General features: G+C 53.9%; 1 protein-coding gene across 1 annotated transcript; it reads left to right on the forward strand.

Moving 5' to 3' along the window:
• The first annotated feature begins 498 nt into the window (after positions 1-498).
• On the forward strand, positions 499-27681 carry MELTF (melanotransferrin). Its single transcript, XM_012554732.1, has 16 exons — positions 499-659; positions 2594-2748; positions 4199-4298; positions 7079-7261; positions 9586-9742; positions 10849-10916; positions 14198-14385; positions 16430-16610; positions 17259-17410; positions 19506-19602; positions 20778-20972; positions 21935-22091; positions 22181-22248; positions 23812-23999; positions 26897-27095; positions 27602-27681. Exons 1-16 carry the CDS (start codon positions 611-613, stop codon positions 27679-27681), a joined length of 2217 nt encoding a protein of 738 aa, XP_012410186.1. The 5' UTR covers positions 499-610.

Below are 27681 nucleotides of genomic sequence, written 5' to 3' on the forward strand. Positions count from 1 at the left end.
ATCTATCTGGGTTCAGATCCGTATCCCCAGATCTTTATGTGCTGGAGACGAAGTTGGTGAATAAATCGGATGACCTGCCAGCTTCCCACCAATTCAGACTCTGGAATTCTGACCTCTTCTTCCTCCCAAATATCTAAGCTTTTCCCTCGCTGGTTGGACATGATAACTGGCGTCTTTCTAGGGCAAGAGAAAGAGAGGATGCTCTGAAATGCGGGGCAGATTGTTGAGGGGCGAGAGCCTCAAAGAGCCGTGAGGGGTCCCAGCTAAAAGGACCCTGAGCTGGGAGAATCAGGCCCTGGAGAGCAGGTACCTGCCTCTCTGGGAGAGGACCGCTGAGTGTGTTTGGGTCCCCGCCGTGGTATCCGGCCCCACGGCGGCCGAGGCTCCAGCAGGTGGCGCCAGTGCGGAGGCCAAGGCCAGTCTGGTCCGCTCAGGTGTCCAGTCTGGGGCGGGGGTGCGCCCTAGGGGCGTGGACACCGCCCAGGCACTCCCGGGCCGCACTTAAGTAGCTGCCGGCCAGTGCGAGGGAAGAAGGAGGGACGACGTCCCGCTGCTGCTGACCCATTCTGACCCAGACCCGAACCCAGCCCAGTCAGCCCTAGACGGCGCCATGCGGGACCCAAGCCCAGCTCTGTGGCTCTTTCTGACTCTGCGCACCGGTGAGGAACCGCCGCCCCGCTGTGGGAGCAGGGCGCTGGGGCTGGGGCCCTGGAGCTCTCCAGTCCCCTGGTCCCGGGGGCCGGGAAGTGTGTCCTGAGCGCGCGTCTCTGGCAGGGAAGCGAAGGGGTGGGGTCGTGAGGACAGTGGCGGAAACACACTGAGCGGGGCCGACAGGGATGTCATGAGGAGCCACCCTCTGGAGCGGTCTGGAGGGCTTCTTGGAGGAGGCGGCATTGAGCTTTGAAAAGTGGAGTTTCTGATCCGCCAGGGTGAGCCTTGGCGTGGTTTGGACCCTTGGAGTGGTCCATGGCGTAGACGCTCTTGGCGGGCTGGAAGCCCGAAGTGGGTGTGGGGGCCTGAGCAGCTTTACTGCTCCCGAGCCCCAGCTGGGGAAGAGAGGCGGGTAGGGTTCCGTGGGCTTGCGGGAGAAGACTCGGAGGGACTAGAATGCCTCCCGGGAGACCGCTCCAAGGTGCCCTGGTGTTGCAGGGCTGGGGGATCGCACGCAGAGCGGGTCGGCACCGCCCCCTCCCAGGGGAGTCAGGGGCCGGGTAGGTGGGACGTGAGGCGGGATCCTGGAGAGCGGCTCGCAGGAACTGCAGGTGGCAATCACAGGGCTGGGCTGAGGGGACGAGGGTTCAGATCACTGCATTGATGGCAGGTGGTGCGTTCTTCACCATAATGAAAAATAAACCCACCACCCCGTGGTCCAGGCCCTGCAGCTGCCCGCCTCCAGGGGCGCCTTCTTTGTGGACTGGAGAGGAGGCAGTTCCACTTTCCAGGGTGCTGCCTGGGGCTGAGGGAGGAGGAGGGCGGCAGGAAGGGAGGCTGTAGAGGAACCTTCCCCTGGGAGTGGGAGTGGGGAGCTCCGGCTGTCCTGGCAGGACCACCTGGTCCAGGGCCACCCCCAGCAGCCCCTGTGGGATGGGAACTGCTCCCAAAGCCGCGCATTAGGGAGTCTGGGCCTCTTCGCAATCCCTGGCTGAGGCAGGGTGAGTGTTAGATTGCTCAGGTCTGCAAAATCATCAGCCCTGGGAATTGTGCGCCCTTCTGCTGGACCTCCAGGCTGGGAGCTTTCTGGGACTCTGACCTGGGCAGATCAAGGGACCCAAGAGGGTCCCAACCAGCAGAAGCAAGAATCTACGGAAAACCTATGTGTCTTAGACTCTATGTAGGTTTACTTACAACACAGAAGGTGGGTTTTCTCATCTGCCTTTCTCAGATAAGAAACAGGCTCAGAGAGGTCATGCAAGTCACCTGAAGTCACCAGCTGGGGAAGCAGGAACTTGACTGCCTCACCTGCTGAGCCTGCAGCCTCGCCTCTGCCCCTGCAGCCTTCCCTCGGCAGTGGTCTGGTGCTGGACCCACTGAGGGTGGGTTTGCAGCCAGTATAATCGCAGACACTCCAAGAGGGTGCAATACTCCTTAACACAATGACCCCTGCTCTCAGCCTCAGGGTCACAGGCTATGAGGAGGGCCCAGGACATTGCTGCATGAGGGAGCCTGGGCCAGCAGGGAGGGGCGTGAAGAGCCAGGACTCTCCAGCCAGTGCTCCTTCCACCCCAGGTGGCGAGGGCTAGAAGTAGCCGAGCTGCTACCCTGGGAGACCCTCTCTCTGTAAAGGCTCAGGGTCTGAACCACCCCATCTGCCCAGGCCTGTCCCTAGTGAGGAGGCCTTGAGCTCAGGAACGTCCATGACCCTACACACAGCTTCACCAAGAGCCCAGCCCTTTCCCTGTCTCTGTGACAGCTCTCTGTGCCTTGGTCCCTGGTGGGGGCGTTGCAGAGGACTGGTTGTAAGCGCTGATGGGGTCACGTGAAGCTGCTGGCACACAGCAGAACCCAGGCCTCACCCCCATGGTGGTGGCCATGGCCTTGGGATGCCGGGGAGACTGGGAGGTGGGCTTCACTATTCCCCATCCCCTGCCCCCAGCACTCAGTGGGATGGAGGTGCGGTGGTGTACCACCTCGGACCCCGAGCAGCAGAAATGCAGCGACATGAGCAAGGCCTTCCAGGAAGCAGGCATCCAGCCCTCCCTCCTCTGCGTCCAGGGCGTCTCAGCTGACCACTGTGTCCAGCTCATCACGGTGAGTCCTCTCCCTTCCGCCCAGCCTCCGCCACCACTGCCAGCCCAGACAAGAGGGCTCTGACTCAGGAAGGTGTGCACAACAGTCTCATTCACTGGGAAAGGCCGCCGCCATCCCCCTGCCAGGTCTGGTTGATAGGATCTCCTGAGTTCCCAGCAACAAAGGCCAGCCTGTTCCAGAAGGGGCCCAGGCCAGGCAGCAAGAGGCCTCAGGCAAGGCTGCTGCTCAGATGGGCGCCAGTGGGCAAAGGTGTCCGAGAGGCGGGTTTTCCTACCACAAGGGCCCTGCTAGAGGGGGACACGACCCACCCCATGGAGGGGGGCAGACAGTGGTGAACTTTTAGTGGCCCATGGTGGTTACCTGCTCTGCCACGGGGTTTTCCAGAACAAGATTTGTTCGGTTTCTGAGGAAGGAGGGGCAGGGGCTAGAGGCCCTGGGTGGGGAGTGGGGTGGGGCAGCAGGTCTGAGTGACAGGAGATCAGCTAACCAGCGCTAACTGAGTAAACATCTCCAGAGGCAGGACTTTGCTGGCAGGACAAGGTATGAAGGGAAGTCCTAGGGTCAGGCACAGGAGACCTGGGTTTTCATTTCGGTTCGACCCTGACCTGCTCCAAGACCTAATCCAATCATAGTCCCGCATGTGGCCAGGGCCTTGGAACAGGCTCACTCTGAGGGCACAGACCAATTATGTTGAACTGTTCTTCTATCCATGGACCCCACGACACACTGATATAACACTGTCATTTGTGTTTGAAAATAAAAGGAAGAAAATTAAAGAGGGTGTTACGGGATTCAGTATGCATAGACTATCTGAGAGGGAAAACCCAAGAAACCAGTTAGTGGTGGTGGTTTCTGGAAGCAGGAGACGGAGCAGCTGGGGACAGTGAGAGAGACATTTCCATACACACCATTTTGTACTATCTGATAAATTTTACTGTGTATATCTGTTACTAAACCAGTGGCTGCCATGTCAATTTGGACTCAGGGTGACTCCACGAGTGTCAGAGTAGAAGTTTGCTCCATAGGGTTTGTAATGGCTGATCTTTTGGCAGTAGATTGCCAGGCCTTTCTTCCAAGGTGCTTCTGGGTAGACTGAAACCACCAACCTTTTGGTTAGCAGCCGAGCACATTAACCATTTTCACCACCCTGTAAAATAAATCATTAATATTTTTTTAAATAACATAATTAGAAAAACGAGGTGAGTCATTCACCCAGGAGAGCTGTCACTTTGGGCATAGCAAAAGGGGAGACTCCTGGGCCCTGGTGGCGGGGGTGGGCTTCAAGGCTCCTGGGACTCATGGCTGAGTAAAGACAGACTCCTTAGCAAATAGTCCCAGTGTAGACCTCCAGCTTTTCACGGGGCCCTCGGCAGACTGGTGGGCGAACCAGAGCCCCTTGCTGAGTGGGCGAGACTGGGCCAGGCAGGATTGACCCACGTGTTCCCACCAGGCCCAGGAGGCCGATGCCATCACTCTAGATGGAGGAGCCGTTTATGAGGCGGGGAAGGAGCACGGCCTGAAGCCAGTGGTGGGTGAAGTCTACGATCAAGGTAAGAGGGCAGAGAGGGAGGGGGGATGGAAGGAGACAGGAATACCCCACCCACCCAGTCTGTCCTTCCTGGGCCAGCCTCAGTTCCGTGGCTAGTCAGCACCCACAGAGCAGTCCTGGAGTTCCTGGGCCAGATAAACCCTCTGAGGCTCTCCAAGTCTCTCTCAAACATCGCAGGGACAGGAATGCCAAAGACACAGAGCACTGACCCAAGTCTGTTCTTGGTGTGGGAAGCCCAGCAGCCCCCTAGCTTTTGCCCATTGCGCTCTTACTGAGGGGCCGTCCCATGCCTGGTGCTATAGCATCAGACACGGAGCCAAATACATAATTGCCTGGAGTGAAGAAGGTGGTGAGAATGCCCAGCTCAGATCTCCGCCTGCAATGGGTCCCGCAAACGTTGGTACTCTGTCTAGTTTCCTAGGGCTGCCGTAGAAAAACGCCACTAAGTGAGTGGCTGTGAAGAACAGAAATTTACTTTCTCGAAGTTGTGAAGGCTGGAATTCTGAATTCAGGGCGTTGGCAAGGCTGTACTCTCTCTCTCTCTAGGGGAAGATCCTTCCTGGTCTCTCCCGGCTTCTGTAGCCCTGGGCGTTTCTTGCCTTTTCTTGGCTTGTAGAGGGGTCCTCACATGCCGTCTTCTCCCCGCGTGTGACTGCTTCCGTGACTGTCCTCTTTTATAAGCTGCCACTCAGAAGGGATTACTTCATTAACTGATAACGTCTGCGAAGAAGAACCCTATTTCCCCAAACAAGGTCACATTCATCGGTGCAGGGGTTAGGACTTCAACAAATCAAATCTTTTTGGAGGACACAATTCAGTCCATAACATAGCCCTCAGTCAGAAACAGCCTGGAGTGGGGCTAGGGCCGGGGGGAGAGGTGGTGGCCAGGAGCTGCAGAGCTCAGATGACCAGGAACAAATCCTACCTCTGCCCCTCTGGTCCTGTGACCTCAGCCAACGTGTGCTTGAAACCCGCACTGTGAGGTGGGATAATGACACCTGCCCTGCTGCACAGATTACACGAGCCACTGTGTGTAGCGCACCTCGCACAGTGTGTTACACGGGGAACACGAGTTCCTTTGCCCAGTCCCTGCACTTCACACCAGACATGCCTCCCGCTCAGGCTGGTCCCCCACCATCAATACGTATTCAATCCCTATTGCTCCAGCTCAAATGTCACCTCCTCCAAGGAGTCTCCCCTGATCCCCTCCACCCTTGCAAAGGGCCTCTCTGTTCCTGGAGCACTGCCTACTCCCACTCACCTCTGCCAAGACTCTGTCTCCTTCTCTCTCATTTCCTTCGCCCCTCACTGCAGTGAGCTCCCTGAGGAGAGATGAGATCCTCATGCTTGTATACCCCGTGGTCCCCAGCGTAGGGTCTCACTGGGAGAAGGCGTTGGCTGATATCTCGTTGAATTGTCAGAAGACACTGGGTGACAGACTAGGACAGTAAAACCTTGCAAACCCGCCAGCCTTTCCACCCAAAGCCAGAAACAGCCTTGCCTCGCGGGTTCCAAACACAGCTCTCCCGCCTTAACTAATTCAACACATTTATAGAGCACGTACTGCGTACCAGTCAGGGGCATAAAGTAGTGAACAAAAGAGGGTCCCTTCCTGCCCTCAAAGAGTAGAGGTCAAACAGTAAACAAATAAACACGGTTACAAATGTGGTGGGCGCTATGAAGCGAATGAATTAAGGGCCTAGAGAGAGAGAATAATGGGGTGGGGAGACCTACTGAACTAGAGCTCGAAGGAGGGCTTCTCCGAGGTGACATTTCCATTGAGGATTAACCAGGCAAAGAACAGGGGGAGAGTGTCACAAGGACAAAGGCCGCCGGGGTGGGGGAGAGTTGGTGTTTTCAAGGAATTAAAAGGAGAACTGGGGGTGAGTCAGAGGGTGGTACAGGCAAAGCTGCTTGGGTTGGCAGGGGCCAGATTCAGGTGTGCAAGAAATAGCAGTGGCTCGGTTTTCTAGACTTCAACTTCATTCCAATCATGGGCATCCCACTCACCAGGGTAGCAGTACCAAGGCAGTGGTGTGTGTGTGCGTGTGCATGCAAGTGTGTGTGTGTGAGACAGGTAGGACCCTCTGGTCTTCGGTCCCATAGCTGAGTTATCTATGTTTGACCTGTGTCTTGTCTGTGTGGTCCCTGATGGGCCACACTTGGCCCAGAGGATTCATTCTCCAGCCTGTGGACCCTGCAGCCATTCAGGTTCTGAAGTGATTTAGGACCACAGAGTTCTCTCTTTCTCTCTCTCCCTCCATCCCCAGCCCAGGGAATTCTGTTTTTCTAATCTGGGAAAAGTCCCCGCTCTGCTTCCCTCTGTTCTCCCAGCTACTCACTCTTCCTCCCACAAATCACCCTACCTTTCCCTCAAGACCCCTAAGCTCTCCTAAGGGCCTAGGCTTTTGGAAAGCAAAAGACTCACAGGCTACTTCTGTCTTCTTTCTAGCTACAGAGCTCCCCTGAGTGTATGTATTTAGGCCCAGCTAAGTGCCAGCTGGCTTGGGAAGGAAAGAGGGAAATCAATTAATGAATTAATATCTCAGGATATTATCTACCACTTGAGGCTAGAGGTGGTCAGGGTCTTGTGATTGCACCCTCTTCTCTCGGTACCTAGAACATCTTGCGCATATACTCCTTAGACCCATGCACACGTGTATACACACACACACACACACACACACACACACACACACACACGGCATGCACACACCCTTCTCCACAGCATGCCTCAGACTGGGTGGCAGCTTCTCCCTCACTCATCTCCTCTCCTTCCAGAGGTGGGCACCTCCTATTATGCCGTGGCTGTGGTCAAGAGAAGCTCCCACGTGACCATCAATACCCTGAAAGGCGTGAAGTCCTGCCACACGGGCATCAACCGGACGGTGGGCTGGAATGTGCCGGTGGGCTACCTGGTGGAGAGTGGCCGCCTCTCGGTGATGGGCTGTGATGTGCTCAAAGGTGAGGCCCTGGCCTGGCAGGATCCTCCCCCAAGGCAGGTGGTGCTCCTCCAGGGGCTCTGGTCTCCCCTCCCCTCTCTCTCTGGCCTCACTCTCATCTTGCATCTCCTTGAAGGTGCAGCCAAGTCCCAGCCCCCCAGGGAGCCTCCCCTGGCACACAGTAGTGTCCCTCCCTCCTCTCTTTGGGCCTGGTCCGCCTTGTGTTGCCACCATTTGAGTTTCTGGTTGGCTGGCCTCCAGAGCACATGACGCTGCCTCACTCATTGTGTGTCCTACAGGACGCAGCCAGGCACAGGGTCCCACCACGTGTGGAGACGCTGAACCTCCAAGGAACGGCTCTCGTCTGGTGTAGACCTGGTGTAGGTCGCTATTTCCAGCTTTACAGGATCAGTAACTATTTTCTAAGGACCCAAACAAGCTGCTGACTTGCACCCAGAAGCTCACAAGTGGCTAATCAGAGAGTAGACCATCCCCTGATTGATTTGCAGACAGAAAGCCAGGGCAGGGGGCAACACGCACTCCCTGGGAAGTGGGGCGAGAGTGGTCAGCAGGGGTGGCTGAGGATGAAACAGCGAGAGTGGACGGAGCAACAGGAAGCCCTCAGGACGGCCGGCTAAGGGCCCAGAGCCTCCGTTCTGGAGGCCAGGGCACTCGTGGCCTGGGCAGAAGCCCTGCTTCTCACCTCTGGGCGTCTTTTCCTGGCTCCCAGCCAACCACCCAGCTTGTGCCACTCTCCATAGAGGCTTGATAGGGCGATGGGGCAGCCCCATGCTCACCCTGCCCTCCCGGGATGCCCCCTTGAGTGGAGTCTGGGTGTCCCCAAATCCCTTGTCCATGTATGTGCCGCACTTGGTTAGCTCGGCAGGTGACCAGCGGTTCTGGTGCGGGGGTGGGGGCAGGCAGAGAGCACGATGGTCTCTGAAGGCTCAGGCTTTGCTGTCACACAGATTTAAACCCTGGTTCAGCCATGACCTGCCCTGAGATAGATTAAGCTGCCTCGCTGAACTTGAGTTTCCTCATGTGTAAAATGGGAAAATTAACACTTACCTTACGGTGCTGGGAGGGTATGGGACTGAGATCATTCACACCAGCACAGTGCACAGCACTGGCATGGGCTCAGTACAGAGGGGCTGCTGTATGAATTCAACCTCCCTACCTCCTTGTTCTCGGTGAACACCTCACTGCTGTGCATGCACATACATGCGTGCACACACCTACACGTGTGCACACAAACACACGCATACATAAGTGAACATATATGCACTTGCGGGCACACGCACGCACGTGTGCGCACATGTGAACACATGAGCACACACACATGCGCGCACTGCCCCCATACAGCCCCAACGGCTGGTTTCAGAAGCACTAAACCCAACCAGTCGTGGAAACCGGCACAACCCACAAGAGCCTGGAAGCCACGTCCTCTGAGGGTGGCCAGGTGAAGTGGCTGACTCAGTCCCTTGGCACATTTATTAAATACCTCCTCACCTGGGACGACACCAAAAGGAGACCCAGAAAGGAAGCAGGCCAGATGAGAAGCCTGGTCTGACTGGCTTCGGTGCAGAGCCCGCGTCTTGCTCATGGCCCGCAGCACTAGGTCTTCCTAAGCACAGAGCAAATATTTGTCCAGGAAGTGGACACGGGGCCTCGGGGCTGGCAGATCCTGATGTCTTCACCACCGTCTCTGCTCTCCTCGCCTGCCCGGGTTCTTAAAGTTCTGCCTGTCAAATTAATTCTCATTGAGTCGTCATTTCTTTCCCCACTTTTATTAACGACACATAAGGGACTTTGAAATGAACCCACCGTGAGAACAGTGTTTAGCTGATATTTAGGTGCTCTTTGTGGCCATTAAAGGAGCCCTGGTGGCTCAGTGATTGAAGTGCGCGGCTGCTAACCAAAGTGTCGGTGGTTGGAACCCGCCAGCCGCTCCACAGGAAAAGGATTTGGCAGTCTGCTTCTGTAAAGATTTACAGCTTTGGAAACCCTTTGGGGCAGTTCTACTCTGTCCTATAGGGTCTCTATGAGTCCGATCGACTTGACGGCTGTGGGGTTTGGTGTGTGGCCACTTATAGGTTAATGTTGTATTGCCCTGAGCCATTTTTAGATAACAACAGTCACTCCCAGACCCTCGTTGCTACTTGCGTGGACCCAGTTTGGGGATCACAAATCTGATCCAACTCTCTGGCTTGAAGCGAGAAGGTGAGAGGATTCTCAGGAAAGTCTGGACCAGGCCTCAGCGGAGCCCAGGGAGTCGGCCTGAGCCCTCACCGCCTAAACTGGGGGATGGGTGGGGTCTGACTGACCTCTCTCTGCTCCTTCCTGCAGCGGTCAGTGACTATTTTGGGGGCAGCTGCGTCCCTGGGGCAGGAGAGACCAGCTACTCCGAGTCCCTCTGCCGCCTGTGCCGGGGTGACGCCGCCGGGGAGGGCGTGTGTAGCAAGAGCCCCCTGGAGAGATACTACGATTACAGCGGGGCCTTCCGGTGAGAGGGCCGGGGGGCGCTGCTGGGACAGGAGGCTGAGTCGGGGAGAGGCGCTGAGGCGGGAAAAAACACCTTCCCGCCGAGAGGACGCCAAAGCGGAAGTGGCCGCGCCGGCTGCCTCTCTTCAAAGCACCCTTTATATACTTCATGCGTCTTGGTTAGTTTAAAAACATCAAGCCGGACTGTGCCAGACTGGATTTGCTCATAAAATCAACATGTTTGGTACATTTAGGGAGGTGAGGGCTCAGAGAGAAGAAAATGGAACAGCAGCCTTCGCCACTCCCATGTCCCCGTACTGGTGTCAGACCAGCGTGGGCGGGGGGCGGGAGGTGGCAGAGACCCCCGGGCCGGCCTTATCTCTGCCCCTGGTTCAGACACCGATTTAGACAAGCTCTCCTGGATGCAGGAGAATTCGTGATCAAATTCCATGGGTCCCAAGTGAGGAAAGGTGCCAGCGGGGACTAGCCTCAGCGCCTGACCCCGCATTCCGGGGTGAGAGCTGGTAAATGCAGGTTTTGGCACAGAGAGAAGAAACAGTCCTCAGTCCCTCCCGGTGGGAAACAACCCCCTGCCTGCCCCACCCCCGGTGTTCTCAGCTCATTCCCCCTGATGGCGACCCTCGTGTCCAATCCCTGCTTATCTCCTGGGGGTTGGGGGGAGTGTCAGGCAGCCCCCTGCCTCCCTCGCGGAGCGGTAACGTATACAGAGTACATAAAAGTCACGTCCTTTCCACTCAGGGTTTTTGGTCTGTCATGAAAGCATCTTCTAGTCCAATCCTCTGCCTCAGGGCAGAGTCATCTTCAAAGCACCCTGAGTGTTAAGGCCTCTGTATGAGTGCCTGCTCGTGAGATCTGACAGGATCTCTCCTCCTCACAGCAGCCCAGGGGGAGGTGCTCTGGCATGCCCATTTCACAGAGGAGGACTCAGAGGCTACAAAGTGTACACCACTTCCCAGAACGGCATGCCTGGGAAGCCTGAGCTCTTTCCCTGCCCCTTGTCACCAACCCCACAGTCCTGGCCAGACCCCCCGAGGGGGGAGATGGGCAGGGGTGGGGGGTCCCAGGGGAGCTCAGCCCCACCCAGGCTCCCTGGCTTCCCCTCCGCAGGTGCCTGGCCGAAGGGGCAGGGGACGTGGCCTTCGTGAAGCACAGCACAGTGCTGGAGAACACGGATGGTGAGTGGGAGGGAGCAGGCACTCTGTAACGTCAGTCCCCTTGATGAGTGAGGCGGGTCCCCCAGGTGACAGCACGTGGAGCGGGAGCACTAGTTCAGTGATGCCCGGAATTCTGTGGGTGACCTGGGTAAGCCCCTCACTGTCTCTGAACCTTAGCGCTCCCATCTGCAGAAAGGATGAGGTGCGTCTTGCCCATGGACTTCAAACTCATGTACCTCAGTTATACGTGGGACAGGGGGCTCGGTGAGCAGCTCTGCTCCACACCCAACATGAGATTCTGTTTCCACTTGAGGATTAAAATCAGCTGCTGTTGAGTTGATTCCAACTCATGGCGAGCCCATGTATGTCACAGTAGATCCGTACTCCATAGGGTTTTCAATGGCTGATTTTTTTAAAGTAGATCTCCAGGCCTTTCTTCCCAGGCACCTCTGAGTGGACTCAAGCTGCCAACGTTGTGGTCAGCAGCTGAGTACTTAACCATTTGTGCACCCAAGGACTCCACATGAAGACTAGGTTCTTTTAAAAAAAAAAAAAAAAATTGTTTGCAGACCTCTGCATAGATCTCATCTGTGATCCCTTCCTGACAAGTTTCTCCTTCTACTTGAAGGACCCATCCCCATAAAGATGGCAGCCAGCCGCTTTCTAAAAACAATCTTCACCATGGAGACTGCCTTTGCTGTTATGCACTGATTAGTTATATCATTATCACTTAATTTTTATTTTGAAAAATTAAGCTTTAGAAAAGTTGCAAGAATAGTTCAGAGAACTCTCATATATTTGTACCCAGATTCCAATTTTTAGCATCTTGCCACATTTGATTTATCTTTCTTTCTATACGTGTGTGGGCGTTTTTGGAACTCTCTGAAGTACACTTGCCTACGTCATGCCCCTTTAATCCCTCGGCGTGTATCTCTCAAGAAACAAGGAGATGTGTTTAGCCACGTACGGTTATCAAGTTCAGGAAATGTAATGTTGGTAAAGCATTATCTAATCTACATTCCAGATTCCAAATTCATTCCCAACTCTGACCTTTGTAGCAGTTTTTTTTTTTTCAGGTCCAGGATCTAATCTACAATCCTACATGGTATTTAGTTCTTATGTCTCGTTAGTCTCCGTAGAGCAGTTTTTTATCTTCGTTTTTTATAACATTGTCATTTTTTAAGAATACAGGCCAGTTATTTCATAGACTGTCCTTTAATTTGTATGTGCCTGATAATATATTTTTTTCATATACGACAAAATTCATTCTTTTGAAGTACAGTGCTATGAGCTTTGCCAAAACAGACGTGTGTTGGTGGTGTGTAACCATACCACACCAAGATATACAATAGACTCTTTACCCCCCAGATTCCCTCCTGCCCCCTTTATAGTCAATCCCTCCTCTCACCTCCTCCCTGCCAATTGCCGATCAGACTTCTGTCTCTAATTTTACCGACTGCAGACTGTCTGATCGTTATGTTTTCTTTTTAATTATTGTCGTTTTTATTCATCATTGCCTTTTAAGTCAGAAAGCCCGTCATGTCGTCTGACCTTTATGAAGGCAAACAATATGAACCAGATATGAGAAAGAGAAAAAATGATCTAAAACAGGACGAAGCACATAGGATCTCAGGGTAGAGCTTAGCTGTCTTCCGAGCAGGGTGACCTTCCAAAACCGGGCTGCCCTGGACTTAGGCCCCAGGATGATTTAAGCAAAGGAAAATTTGGAAAGTGGGCAAAGAATAAGGATGTATTGGATTATATTAGCTTTTTTTTAAGTTTTGATGGTAATCTAAGGAAATAATTTTCTAAAAAGAATACCTTTATGCAAAAAGTTGACGAGTGAAATTGACGTAAACATCTGAAGTCATAAAGCAGTATGACTTTAACCCTCCATAGCAATGAGAAAAAGGAATGGCAGATCGAAATTCTGAAACCATGCATTTGTCTCAAGAGAAGGCCCAATGATACTCCAGAGTTCTCAACAAACAAAGCATTTGCACTAGTTTAAAAATAGAGAAAAGTTGAGAGGGGGGAGAATTGCACCGAGTAATTGTTAAGAGTGCAATAAAAGATCAGGCAGCCATTAAAAATGACCTTTCTGGAGTTTTCCAAACTGTTACTCTCTTGTATTTTTGTTTTTAAATAGCTTTGGAGTGAACAAAGTTTACAGGATCCCACAAATAATCTTTTCCCCTCCTATTTCCTAGCAGAAGCTTTCCCCCTCATTTTAAGATTCGAAAGTCATAAAAACATCATTATGTAGAATGTTTTATTAAAGGTTTAGTTACAGTCCTTTTTACTAGTCTTAATATTCCTATTTGGTGTCAATAGTCATACTCTAAATAAATTTTGTTTTCTATTAAGAAATGTATGAGTTTTACGAGAAGTTTTTAATAGTATGGGAAAATATAGTAAGTTGGAAAAAAAGCAAGATGCAAAATTGGCTATCAAGTATATCCTTAACTATGTTAAAAATGTATGTGCTTAGAAAAAAAGCACTGGAAGGAAATGTACCAAAATATTAATAGTTGGAGTGTGGAGAAAGCTTTGGGGAGCTGCCCTTTTCTTTCTGAGCCACAGTTCTGGGTAGATTCTGTTGAAAGTGGTTTTTACCATGGCCCTCTGCCCCCTGCCCTCTGCCCTCTGCCCTCTCCCCGGAGCCAAATTTAGTGCCCTACAGCAATGGCGAATTCACCCTAAGTTCCTGGTGCACTGATCTCTCTCATCCTAAAACTTCTCTTACTCTTTTTATCTTTAATAAATAGTCCTGTTTATATGTGTTGTATTATTGTCAGACATCTCAAATCCATTCTATTAATAGAAGCTGGTGAGAAGTACAGAGGCTTGGTGGCGCAGTGGTTAAGAGCTCGGCTGCTAACCAAAAGGTCAGCAGTTCAAATCCACCAGGCACTCCTTGGAAACCCTATGGGGCAGTTCCACTCTGCCCTACAGGGTTTCTACGAGTCAGTCGACTCGATGGCAGCGTTTTGGGTTGGTGAGCAGAACGAAACCTAACAGTCACCACCTACTGAGACAACAGGTCTTGTAGGATAGGGCCACCAAGCTCCTCTTCTTCATTCTCAGTTCTGGGTCCTCACCCCCTGGTGTCATCCTGGGTCCTCACCCCCTGCTGTCATCCTGGGTCCTCACCTCCTAGACGACCTTCTTTCATCCTTGGTCTGTGGCCCATGACCCCCTAGCCTCTCCTAAGGCTCTCTCTCCCAGGGTCGCCTTACGCCTGTCCCCCTAGCTTTTCTCAGGACAGGGGTTGGCTCACCACGGGTGTCGCATCTTCCCAGGAAAAACCCTGCCCTCCTGGGGCCAGGAGCTGCTGTCACAGGACTTCGAGCTGCTGTGCCGGGACGGCAGCCGGGCCGATGTCACTGAGTGGAGGTGGTGCCACCTGGCCCGAGTGCCTGCTCACGCCGTGGTGGTCCGGGCCGACATGGATGGAGGCCTCATCTTCCGCCTACTCAATGAAGGCCAGGTGAGCACAGGGCACCCACACAGGCCCTGGGGGTGCAGGGCCCTCTCATCTCTCACCAGGATGGGAGCTCGGCCCATCCCAGAGAGATAGAACCCAGAGACCTTCCCTGGAACAGACCCCAGTGGGGGACCCAGAACGCTGTGGCCTGTGTTGGTCAGTGTGAATGAGTGACCCACTGGGCTAGTGACAGGGAGGAGGGCCGACCAGGGAGGGCTGGAAGGGGGGACCCAGAGACTCAGGCACCCCTAGAGAAAGCGCTTTGTTCTTGTGGCTCGTAAAACCAAAACCAGAACCAATTAGCAAAATGACAACACCAGGACATTTCAAGGTGCTGTACTGTAGTTGTTGATGTTAGTTGCTGGCAACCATTAGTTACCTGTGATAAATAATGCTTTGCTGAAATTGCTGCTTACACCATGGAGATAGGGCTTCTGACTGCTGGGGTGCCAGCAGTTCTGCCCCATCCATACTACCACCTTACCCAACAGTAATAATTGTCAAAAGAGACCTTTACAAGCCAAGCAGCCCTGGTAGTAGATGTCTTAGTCATCTAGTGCTGCTCTAACAGAACTACCACACTGGATGGCTTTAACAAACAGAAGTTTATTCTCTCACAGTCCAGTAGGCTACAAGTCCAAATTCAGGGCGTCAGCTCCAAGGGAACACTTTCTCTGTCGGTTCTGGAGGAAGGTCCATGTCATCAGTCTTCCCTTGGTCTGGGAGCTTCTCTGGGAAGGAACCTCAGGTCCAAAGGACGTGCTCTGCTCCTGGCACTGCTTTCTTGATGGTATGAGGTTCCCATGTGTCTCTGCTCGCTTCTCTCTTTTATATCTCAAAAGAGATTGCATTAAGACACTATCCAATCTTGTAGACCCCATCAGTATAACCTCATCATAATGATAGAGTTTACAACACATAAGGAAATCACATCAGATTACACAATCATAACAATACTGGGAATCATGACCTAGCCAAGGTGACAGATATTTTGGGGTGACACAATTCAATCCATGACAGTAGGTAATAATAATATGTTCCTTTTTGGAATAGGAAGCCAAGGCTCCAGGGTTAAGTAGCTTGCCCATGTGGCAGAGCCAGGAGTCGAACCCAGGTCATCTGGCTCCAGAATCCGCACCTGCTGAACCTTTTCCCTCTGCTTGAACTTCAGCCAAACCTCCATCTGTGCCAGGCACTGTGGTGGCCCTGGGCCTGCCCTTGTTACAAACCTGTCATGTGTGACTTAGGGCCACCTCTAACCTTTCCTCAATGGCTTGTAACAAAGAACAGGCTGGTGCTGACGGTCACAAACACCAACCCAAACGTAGCCGTGGAAATTGCTTGGTGGTACTGGTTATGATGTAGTCATCGGAAAGACTAAGCTATGTTTATGTTCAGGGCGTGTTTTGTTTTTTTTTTGTTTTTAATTAAAACTACAGAATTAAAAGTTGATCCTAGAGAACTGGCAAAGCCTGTAGAATTCAGTCCCGTCACCCCCATTTGGCTTTCCCTGTCCAGAGGGCCGGAGGGCAGGAGCCAGGGACCGGGATGAAGAGAGCCATGGGCTGGACAGGGCCTGGGAGGCAGCTGCTCCTCCCCCAACTGGATAGGTGGGGGTGGGGTACAAGCTCAGGCCCAGCACTAGGGAACAGGGGATCCCTGGGGGCACGGAGCACAGCAGGGCCCATCCTCAGAGGGGTGGAGCTGTGGTCTGAGCCAGCCCAGCTCCTGAGGTGCCCTCGCAGACCTGCACTGGCCCAGAAGGTTCCTTCCTTAGGACTCGTCCTCTTCCGGTCAACTGCAGCCCCATTGCTTGTCCTCACACCACCCACACCCGGGCCCTAAGTCATGTCACAAACAGCTGAATGAGACCAGGCAGAACGCACTGCATGGAGACGCAGAACTGGGGAGGCTCGTGGAGGAGATGTCTCACCTGGTCCTGACAGTTGGCACAGAAGAGGGAGCTGGTGGCTGAACTGCAGGGGGAAGGGAGGGTGGGGAACCCTGCAGCATCCTCCCCAGCCCCACCCTACCCCTTTGCACACAGCGTCTGTTCAGCCATGAGGGCAGCAGCTTCCAGATGTTCAGCTCTGAGGCCTACGGCCAGAAGAACCTGCTGTTCAAAGACACCACCTCAGAGCTGGTGCCCATCGCCATGCAGACCTATGAGGCATGGCTGGGCCGCGAGTACCTGCACGCCATGAAGGGTCTCCTCTGTGACCCCAACCGTAAGTCCACCTGTCTGCTCCTCCCAGCTCCAGTGCCCTGACCATGGGCGTGGCACGGACACTCCGGGAGGCCCAGCCTGTGCCTCTTGGTCTCTATGGGAACCTTTCACTTCCACTTCTCTGTGTCAGGGGTTGGGGAGAAAGCATCTCTGGTGCTTGGTGACCGGCTGTGCCCTGGAAGCCCCGCCTGCTCCAGGGGAACAGGAGCCAGGAACACCAGGGTCTGTCCTGGAACCAATGGGGGGCACAAGTCTAGTCAGTTCTCCTCCATGATGTCTCCCTCCTCCTCCTACTCTCCTCCCCATGGCCACTCCATCCTGCCTCCATTCCTCCTCCCTTTGCCCCCACCCCACACTCTGCCCACAGCCAGGGAAATGGTGAGGCAGAGTCGGGGTTAGATACACAATACCCGCCATCTGCCTCAAGCCTCCTCACAGCCCCATGAAGGAGCTAGTTACCTGCCCCCTTTTTGCGCCAGGAAATGGAATCAGGTGGTTAAATCATGTATCCTAGCCACAGAGCTAACACGGGAAAGAGCCAGAATTTCCCTTGGGTCTGACTCGAAGCTCTTCCCACGGAGGTCCCGACCATGTGCTCTGCTCCCTGGCATCGGGGGAGCTGGCGGTGACCACACACACACTCACGCAGGGCTGCCTCACTACCTGCGCTGGTGCGTGCTGTCCACTCCCGAGATCCAGAAGTGTGGGGACATGGCTGTGGCCTTCAGTCGGCAGAGGCTCAAGCCGGAGATCCAGTGCGTGTCGGCCGACTCCCCCCAGCACTGCATGGAGCGCATCCAGGTGGGGCCGTGCTGGGGAGGGACAGAGTGGGCCCTGCGGGCAGGTAGCACAGCCCCTGGGATGGCCCTACCTGCCCTCCCTCGGGGCCGCCTGGCCTGGAGGGTACAGAGCGGCCTGTGGAGGAGGAGGAGGAGGCCTCCCGTGACAGCCCACAGAGAAAGGGGGACACAGCCGGGGCCGGGAGGGGGTGCTGTTTCCCCTGGGGGAGCCCAGAGACTGCTCCTCACAGACCTGGACAAAGGAGCACGAGACTGGTCCAGCTCCGCCCTGACTGACCGACTCTGCATCAAATCCCTTCCATTCCTGAGCCTCGGTTTCCCGACATTTGCACAATGAGGGGGGTTAGCTTAGATCATTGTTTTTAAAACTTTTTTGGCAGTAACCCTCAGTAAGAAATACATTTTATATCATAATCTAGTACACAAAAACTCTTCTTTCAGATATAAATATGTGAGAAATATATATCCCTCATATATAGATGAAAAAACATTTCATAAAACAAAGCTTATCCTTACTAATTACAATGTACACTATTTTCTGATGTGTTCTATCTTAGTTTTGGTTTGTCTGTTTTGTTGTAATGCTTTTCATGACCCGTTCAATTGATCTGGACCTCCAGGAGCCCTGGTGGCACAGTGGCTAAGTGCTCAGCTGCTAACCAAAAGGCCGGCGGTTCAAACCCACCATCGGCTCCGTGGGATAAAGATGTGGCAGTCTGCTTCCATAAAGAGTACACCTTGGAAACTCTATGGGGCAGTTCTACTCTGTCCTATAGGGTCACTATGAGTCAGAATCGATTTGATGGCAATGGGTTTGATTTGGGGGCTAGGCCCTCCACCTGCAGCTGAAAACACTGACCCTGGTCTCTGAGACCCTGTTCAGCTCAGTCCTGCTTTGGTTCCCTGAGTGCAGAATGAGGCCAGGACACAGAGGAGCCCCCTGGAAACCTGCAGTCAGGAATGGGGTCCTACTGTGGTCACAAGTGTCCAGCCTCAGGCCAGGGCACAGGCCTGTCAACCTCTGGGTTCCTGGACTCTTCCTTTCCTGTTTTTTGGAGCAAGGTCGGGCCTGATGGTCAGGAGTCCCAATGTGCTGCCCAGGACCTTCATCAGAGCAGTCCTCAGGTCAGGCCACACTCCACAGGGGTGCCCACCCTGCCCTGGCCAGAGAACCCGAGAAGAGGGGACTGGAGAGGAAGAAAGGGGAGCAACCTCATAATAGCTAACACTTCCTGTGTGCGAAACCATTGATGCAGATTATTTCATTTAATCCTTACAACTACCCTATGGCGTGAGGATGATTATTACTCTCAGTTTTGGATGTGGAGATTGGGGCTGAGAGAGGCTGAGGAAGTGACTGGCCGAGGTCAGATAGCTGGGGAGAGCAGGGCCCCACCCTCGGCCGTTTGGTTTGGCACTCTGCTATTGCTTGGTTACCAGTTAACTCCTTTGCCAGCTCTGAGGGGCCACTTCTCAAGAGACTTCAGAATGGGCAGATGGCGGTGGGGTGTGGGTGACCAGAAGGGGCTTCAGGGTCTGAGGGAGGGGGTCCTGGCCCTGGGCCTTTTCTGCTGCCTCCTCAGGCAAGGCTTTATCCCTCAGTCCTGGAGCCCTCTTCTAACAGGCCCTGGGGTCTGCCCTCTTTTAAGACCTGTCTCAGTCATCCATTCTATACGCATCTGACAGATACACGTCACTCCCGCTATGTGCCAGCCCTGGGCCGGTGCCCCTGCCCTCACAAGGCTGGAGACCCGTGGGGAGACCCCATACCAAGCATGTTTTGCTCAGACAGGGCCTGGCACAAAGAGACCTTCAGTCAACATTTGCTGAAAGAATGAAACAGAAGTCCAGGAGCGCTGCTGTGGGTTGGTTTCAGCCCTCTGGCTCCAAGCACCCGTCTTGCCTAGGCCGCCTCACAAAGACAGGAGGGGCAGGCAGGCAGGATGGGGTGGGAGGCTTCTCCACTCAAGTTCCCCACGGAAGCCTGAGGCACCCAATCCCCGAGAGACCAGGCCCTGGCACCATAGTCGGACCCCAACATCCAGGACCATCCTAGGGCCCACCTCAGCGGGGCCACTCTCTCCATCCCCCTTCAGGCTGGGCAAATCGATGCTGTGACCCTGAGGGGAGAAGACATTTACACGGCAGGGAAGATGTACGGCCTGGTTCCCGCCGCCGGGGAGCACTATGCCCGTGAGTGTCGGTGCCAGCCACCAGCCTCAGCTGGATGGTTGTTGATATTTATTTATACATAACTGTACACCCCGAGCCATTTCCAAAAGCTCCAGCCAGCTCCTTGGGCCAGCAGCTAGCTCCAGGAGGCCATGGTTGTGAAGCCTCCCCCAGGGCCTCGGCCAAAGGTAACTGCTTCTGAGGGTGGGGGCAGCGGCTCTCAGGGGTCGGGGCAGAGGTGCAGCCACATTGCACAAGGGAGGCCCACCTCTCGCTCACTTTCCCTCTCCCAGGGCTGGCTGCTGTCTGTCCCCAGGGAAGCCCCTCCTGCCCCAGGCCTCAGTTTCCCCATCTGTTCAATGAGAAAGTCTGGCACTATCAGCAAAACTTTCTGTAAAGGGTCAGAGAGTAAAGAGTTTAGGCTTTGCGGGCCACTTTTTTTTTTTTTTTACAACCCTTCAAAAATATAAAATCATTCTTCACTTTCCGGCCTGGGCTGGACAAAGCAGGCCCTGAACAAGAGGGTCTCCTGGCCCCTTCCAGGCCTGATGGGGTGGCCCACGGACCCCTCACCAGAGCCCGCTCCTTGTCACACATTCACACTTTGAAGTAGCCTGGGCTGCGGCTTTGGCCTCTGCCCTCTCAGTAGTGACCTTGGGGGCCCTGGTCCCTTCCACTTGGATGTGAAAAATCTCTAGGCGTCTGCAGGCCTCAGTTAAGTCTCTACTTTCTCCCATGAGCTGAGAAAAATACCAGCCAGGTGTCAGAACTGACTCTGCCCTTTCTCCATCTTAAAGAGCCAGGCCCAGTGGGTCCCCAGCCCTCCCAGCACAGGGGGGCCATCCAAAGTCACTGCAGAACCCCCAGAATCTAGCTGTCTGAGGGGGAAGAAAGAAACCCCTTTGGCATGAAGACTGTTGGGAGGAAGGGCACAGAGGGACAGGTCTCTGAAAAATGGAGGAGCAGCCAGAGCTGTTTCTCAGCCATGGGGGCAGGGCAAGGGCCCCACTGCTGGATTTGCTCACTGAACACCCGCCTGACCCTCCTCTCCTGCCTGGGCGACAGGAGGGAGTAGGTTTGCGGGGAGGGCCCCACGGGGATCCCGCCCCTTGGGGATCCTGCCCCAGCTCTTGCCCCTCGCTGAGGCCGGGAAAGCCAGGTGAGGGGCCCCTCACGTGATGTCGCCCCTCCCCCAGCGGAGGACAGGAGCAACTCGTACTTCGTTGTGGCCTTGGTGAAGCGGAACAGCTCCTACGCCTTCACCATGGATGAGCTGCGGGGCAAGCCCTCCTGCCACCCCGGCTTCGGCACCCCCGCGGGCTGGGACATCCCCGTGGGCGCCCTGATCCAGAGGGGCTTCATTCGGCCAAAGGACTGCGACGTCCTCACAGGTACCGCCCACCGCCGGCCAGAGACGCGGGAACTCCTCTTTGGGATTGGCTGGGACGGTGGTCAGCTCTGAGGTCTGGGTCCTCTTCCGGCAGCTGCAGAGAGGATTTCCTCTACCTTGACACGCCCCTTGCTCCCTTGCTCTTGGGAAAGTTGGGGAATATTCTTGGGAGCACCTGTAACAGTCAAGGGTGTCTGTCTGGTGGTTCTTTGGTGGTCCCGTGGTACCTACCCCTACCCACTTACCCAGAGCCAGCTGTGGCCCCTCCTTATCAGTGGGTATGGAAGTAGGATGTGTGCGGGGCTCTGGGCCTGGCTGTGTTACCGTCCCGGCATCTGGGGGACCTTGCTGGACAGCGTCCAGGCATCTGCGTAAGTATGCAGGTGTCTACATAAGTGCTGAATCAGGGTGGGGCAGGGAGGCAGAAGAGACAAGCGGCCGCCGTACGCCTGGTGCTACACGAGGCCCTTCCCATGGGTTAAATCCCGTAATGTTCGCGGGGAAAGGAAGGCAGTAGGAAGCTGCTGAGATCCTTGGGCTGACTGGACACACACCTCTGTCCTTCCTGGCCCCTCAGGAGGAAAACATTATTTTCTAACTACCCACCCAAGCACACAGAGGTATCGATTGGGGTTGGCTGTTCCCCCTCCCAGACAGCTCTGACTGGAACAGAATAGCTTGTGAGGTGGTGAGCTCTCTGTCCCTGATGGAGTCCAAGCAAAGGCTGGGTGACTACTTACGAGAGGTGTTGATGGGGTTCCTCTCATTCTCCTCCGTCCCTGAGATTCTGACAGAGACTGCTGCTCTGAGCTGGGTGTGAAGTGGAGCAGACGGGTGGCGCCGGCCGTAGGGCCAGACAAGGCAGGCGGGCAGATTTGTGGGGGAAAGGCCCACCCCATCTCTCCCCTGGCCTGCCCTGTCTGCCGCCCGCCTCTCATCACAGCCCCTTCCCCTTCTGCCCAGCGGTAAGCGAGTTCTTCAGCGCCAGCTGCATGCCGGTGAACAACCCCAAGAACTACCCGTCCTCACTGTGTGAGCTCTGTGTGGGGGACGAGCAGGGCCGCAACAAGTGTGTGGGCAACAGCCAGGAGCGGTACTACGGCTACAGCGGCGCCTTCAGGTACTCTGCTGGGGCCTGCGGGTGGGTCTGGGCTCGGAGCAAGGGCGGGACCCTCCTGCCCAACATCTGCCTTGTGCCCTTGTCGGCAGGTGCCTCGTGGAGAATGCTGGGGACGTCGCCTTCGTCAAGCACACAACCGTCTCTGACAACACAAATGGTGTGTGTGGGGGGACTCGGGCCAGAGCAGGGCCTGAAGTCTCGGGGGGCTGTTCCCTGACACCAGCCCAATCCAGGCACTGGGTGTTGCTGGGATTGGGGGCCTGAGTGGCCACCGGGAGAGAATACATCTAGAAGGCTTCCGCCCCTTGGGCCATTGCGGTAGGAACAGCCCAGGTGTGCAGGAGACATGACAGCCTTTACTGATCCAGAGCTCAAGCCCCTATCCTACCAAAATGGCAGAAACTCAATCTCGGTCAATTTGGAGAGACCCCCACTTCCGGGGTATTTATGTAGTGCCAGAGTGTGTGAGTGGGGGAGGGGCGGCCGGGTCTTCAGTTCACTGCCCCTGCAAGGAAATCACTCTGCAGCCCCCTAGCCATGCCAGTGCGGGGCCTGCCCTTTAGTCTGAAGTCACCTTCTCCTCCTGGGCTCCACCTGAGAGAAAGAGCCCAGGAACTCTCTGCTCCAGGACCCCCTGAACCTATACCTGGGGTGCTGTCAGAGGTCAGGGCCCCTTAGCTTACATCACTACCACCCTCCTGTTCTCCTCAGTCAGGGGATCTTTATCCTTTTTGAAGCAGAGTCCCTGGGTACTGCAAACCATGATGCTCAGCTGCTAACCGCAAGGTTGGTGTTTGAGTCTACCCAGAGGTGCCTCAGAAGAAAGGCCTGGTGATATACTTCTGAAAAATCAACCACTAAACACCCTGTGGAGAGCATTTCAACTCTGACACACTTGGGGTCGTCATGAGTCTAAATCGACTCCTTGGCAACTGCTTTGGTTTTGAAGACAGGAGGCTGTTTCCCTCCAACCACTATTGCTTGTATTTTCTGCATACCTTGTCCACACCCCAGGCTTTGAAATCCCAAATGCTGGAGGCTCAGTCTTCTTCATCCTGTCCTAACACATCTCTTCCTGGAGACTGAGCTCAGAAAGGTCTATCTGTAGGAGCTGGCTAAGGGGAAGCACGACATGCCGGGAAAAAAGACCCATCAGTATTTCAAAACTCTGACCCCACCATGCCTGTGGAGGATACTGTTTGTGTAGCAGAGCTGGGGAGGGCTCCAGGCCCTGGGGCCTCTGTGTTGCCCCAGCCCCTCTCCCCTGCCCAACCTCCCACCAAACAGGACAGTTGGGAAGCTCCCCCACGAAGATGGAGCTCTGCCTGCGCCAGACCTGTCCTCCCTGTGGTCCTCGGATGGAGTCAGGGCAGGAGTGGGGCTAGAGAGGACCTCAGGAGGCTCCCCTACAGTGATGCTCATGGAAACCCTGGTGGTGTAGAGGTTAAAGAGTTATAGCTGCTAACCAAAAGGTTGGCAGTTTGAATCCACCAGGTGCTCCTTGGAAACCCTATGGGGCAGTTCTGCTCTGTTCTGTGGGGTCACTATGAGTTGGAATCAACTCAATGGCAACGGCTTTGGTTTGGTTTTTTTGGACTGCTAATATTATTAACACAACTGGATTCTCTTCCTAGTGATAGCACAGTTGGAGAACCCTCCCTTCCAGTGAAGGATTTGGGGGTTCAGGAGGATAGCACTCTGTCCTTGCCTTTCCCCTCAGGCCACAATCCCGAGCCCTGGGCTGCAGAGCTCAAGTCTGAGGACTATGAGCTACTGTGCCCCAATGGGGCTCGGGCTGAGGTGTCTCAGTTCGAGGCCTGCAACCTGGCACAGATGCCATCCCACGCTGTCATGGTTCGGCCTGACACCAACATCTTCACGGTGTATGGACTGCTGGACAAGGCCCAGGTGAGCCAGGGCTGGGACTACCTCAGTAGGGGTGGACAGCATGGGTGAGCCAAGACCCTCAGAGGCCTTGGTTGGCCTGGACCAGTCCTCGGGAGGAACTGAAGGAGCCTGGGAAAAAATTCTGTGAGTTTTGTTTACCCAAGGACGTCCTTCCAACAACCATGCTTTCCATCTCCTGCATCAGTAATCTTGCCTTCTAGACTGGATCATTCCCAGCAACATGCAAAAATAGTATTTCTACCATCTTTAAAACACAAACACACCCTTCCTTTGTCTCCATCCTCTTGGAGCTACTACCCTGCTTCCCTTTACAGCAAAACTACAAAGTTGCCTCTGCAATCACCTTCTGGTCTCCACTACTCCACTGGGCCCTGAGGACACTTGGAAGCCCTTGTCAAGTTCACAGTGACTCCATATTGCTAACCCTCATGGTACCTGACCTCTCAGCAGCACTGGACACAGCTGACCACTCCCTCCTCCTGGAGATACTTTTCCCCCCTTTGGCTCCCAGGTCCTCACGTTGCCCAGCTCTACTCCTAGCTCTCCATGGCTGCTCCTTCTAAATCTCCTTTGCGGCTTCCTCCTCATCTCCATGACCTGTAAATGCTGGAGTGCCCCTGGCACAGTCCTAAGCACTCTTGTCTGCCTACAACCATGCCCTTGTTGATCTCACCCAGACCCACGTCATTAAATACCATCTATATACACATGGCTCCTAAATTTACATCTTCAGCCCTTCTCTTATTTCAACCTCAAACTTGTACATCCAACAACTGCCCGCTTGGCATTTCCACTTGTATTTCTACCAGGCATCTTGAGCAGAACAAGCCCACAGTTGAACCCCTGTTCCTCTCAGTCTTCCTGGTTTCAGTTCACAGCAACCCCATCCTTCCCAGCGTCTCAGGAGTCACCTCTGACTCCTGTCTTCCTCTCATACCCGACGTCCAATCCCTGAGCAAATCGTGTTGACCACACTTTCAAAATACATTAAAAATTTGATCTAACTCATCACGTCCTCCACTACCGGGATTAAAATTAGAATCCAGGTTCCCAACCTGTCCCCACCACCCCCACACACAACCCGCCCCCACTGGCCTAGGCTGACCCTGCCCGCCCCACCCACCAGCACCAGAGATTGCAGAGCTGACTGGCTCTCCAGGTCTGTTTCTAAGCTCTAAGTTATTTATGCTCTTTTCATCTTCTCCACAGAGCCCCTCTGTCCCAGAGTTCTTTACCTTGGGTCCCTGGGCTTCCCCAGCAGGAGTCCCTAAACTCTCTGAAGTAATGTGGGAAACCCTGTGTGGATGGAGATTTTTCTGGAAAGAAGCTGATAGATCTCATTAGATCTTCAAGAGGACCTATTAAAAAAAAACAAAAAAACAGTTGCTGTGCAGTTAGCTCCACTCATGGCAACCTCAGGTGTGCAGAGTAGAACTGCTCCATAGGGTTTTCATGGCTATGACCATTTGGAAGTGGATTGCCAAACCTTTCTTCTAAGGCACCTCTGGGTCAGTTTAAACTGCCAACCTTTTGGTTTGTAGTTGAGCACTTAACCATTTGCATCACCAGGGACTCCAGGGGGCCCATTAAAAAAAAAGCAAACCCAAACCCATTGTCATTGAGTCGATTTCAACTCCTATCGACCCTACAGGACAGAGTAGAGCTGCCCCATAGGGTTTCCAAGGAGCGGCTGGTGGATTCAAACTGCCAACCTTTTGGTTAGCAGCCAAGCTCTTAACCACTTGATTGCTAGCTACTTTACTCCTTCTTTCCCTCTTGACTGGTATTTAAAAACTGACGTGGGCATTTATCCATGTTCTCCAGATGTCCTTTTATTTACGTATGTATTTGTAATTTCTTGTCTACTTTTGGTCTTCGTAGCTCTTTTAGGGCTGTAGCACTATTCGGTCAAGGGATTCTTAGCAGGGAAGGGATGGCAACAGAATCTCTAGGCCACTAGGCGGGTTGTTAGCTGCCCTTCAGTCACCTCTGACTCATGGCAACCTTGTGTACAACAGAACGAAATGTTGCCTGGCCCTGCGTCATCCTCAGCAATCACCAGCATATTCCAGTCCATTGTTGCAGATATTGTGCCCATCCATCTCACCGAGGGTCTCCTATGCATTCATTGGCCCTCTACTTCACCAAACATGATGTCCTCCTCTAGTGACTGGTCCCTCCTGATGATGTGTCCAAAGCATGCAAGTTGAGCAGTGTTCTGTTGTGATCCAGGAGGTTTTCACTGGCTAATTTTTAGAAGTAGATCACTAGACCTTTCTTCTTAGTCCTAGTCCGGAAGTTCTGCTTAAGCCTGTCCACCATGGGTGACCGTGCTGGTATTTGAAATACCGGTGGCATAGCTTCCAGCATCATAGCAACACACAAGCCATCACAGTCAGACAAACTGACAGATAGGTGATGGAGAGGTTGGGTTAGTAAAGGCATTTTCAACTCACCTATTATTATTACTGGTGACAGAATGAAAGGCTGTCTCAATGACATTGTTCTGGTTTGAAGAAAAGGAGGCCCATAAGATAGAGCAAGAAGGCATTGCAGAAAAGGTTGAGAGATGATGAGCAGGTCTTTCAGGCTAGCAAAACACTCAATAACCCCATCCATATTGTTGTTCCTTTCTGGGGTCTTGTGCACTTCACACTTTACTTCTGCATCCATGAACTGGCTTTGGTGTAACGTTTCTGAATATCTTACAGTGGTGCCTGTGGTCCTATGCTTCCCTAAATCCTCCTTGACGACAGAGGCCAATCAATTGTCAAGCTTATGATTTTAAATCAGAGTTGCGGCACCCTGAATTACCCCCTTTTCGGTTCAACGTATGTAAAGCAACTGAAAACAAGAGGGCCCTGGGCCAATGGCAGGTCTACTTGTGTTGCTTCCAGGCCCTGTTTGGGGATGACCACAACGAGAATGGTTTCAAGATGTTCGACTCCTCTGACTATCATGGCCAAGACCTGCTTTTCAAGGATGCCACCATCCGAGCGGTGCCTGTTGGGGAGAAAAACACATACGGAGACTGGCTGGGCCTCGACTATGTCGCGTCCCTGGAAGGGATGCTGTCTCAACAGTGCTCGCGAGCAGGTAGGGCACCTGGGTACAGATGGGGAGCTTCGAAAGCCCTGGGAGGGGTGGCTTCACACCACGCAGAGCAGAGCAGGCGCCAGCCACATTCCCCAGCATCATCAGAGCCTTCCTCGACTTTGCTGAAGGACCCTCTGGGTTCTTGGTGACACGCAGCAGGAGCCCCCATTTCACAAACAACCAAGGCGAGGTGTCCAAGGAGGGTGTAAACAGGGAGCTGCAGACAATCATAGGCAGAAACACAAGCTGCGTAACCCAGACAGACCTGGATAATTAGCATAAGTGCTAATTATAATAGTCCAAAGGGGATCTGAGGCAACTGCATACATATGCATGTAGTATAATTTTTAAGGGAATGCATATGTATAGATGCCAGGGAGAGAGAACTTAAGGTGGAAGTTGGAGCCTGGCATGAGCTTAGTGCACAGAAGGGCCATCCTCAGATCCCAGGGGCCACAAGGGCGGCTCTGCGTGCTGTAAGGCCTCACTGCCGTTTGGTCCCCCAGCGGTCACCGCCTCCAGGGTGCCCCCACTGCTGCTGCTGCCACTGTGCCTCGCTGCTGGCCTCCTTCGGCCCTTCCTCTGA

Source organism: Trichechus manatus, unplaced genomic scaffold, assembly GCF_000243295.1.
Source record: "Trichechus manatus latirostris isolate Lorelei unplaced genomic scaffold, TriManLat1.0 scaffold00026, whole genome shotgun sequence".
In the NCBI taxonomy this organism is placed as follows: domain Eukaryota; kingdom Metazoa; phylum Chordata; class Mammalia; order Sirenia; family Trichechidae; genus Trichechus; species Trichechus manatus.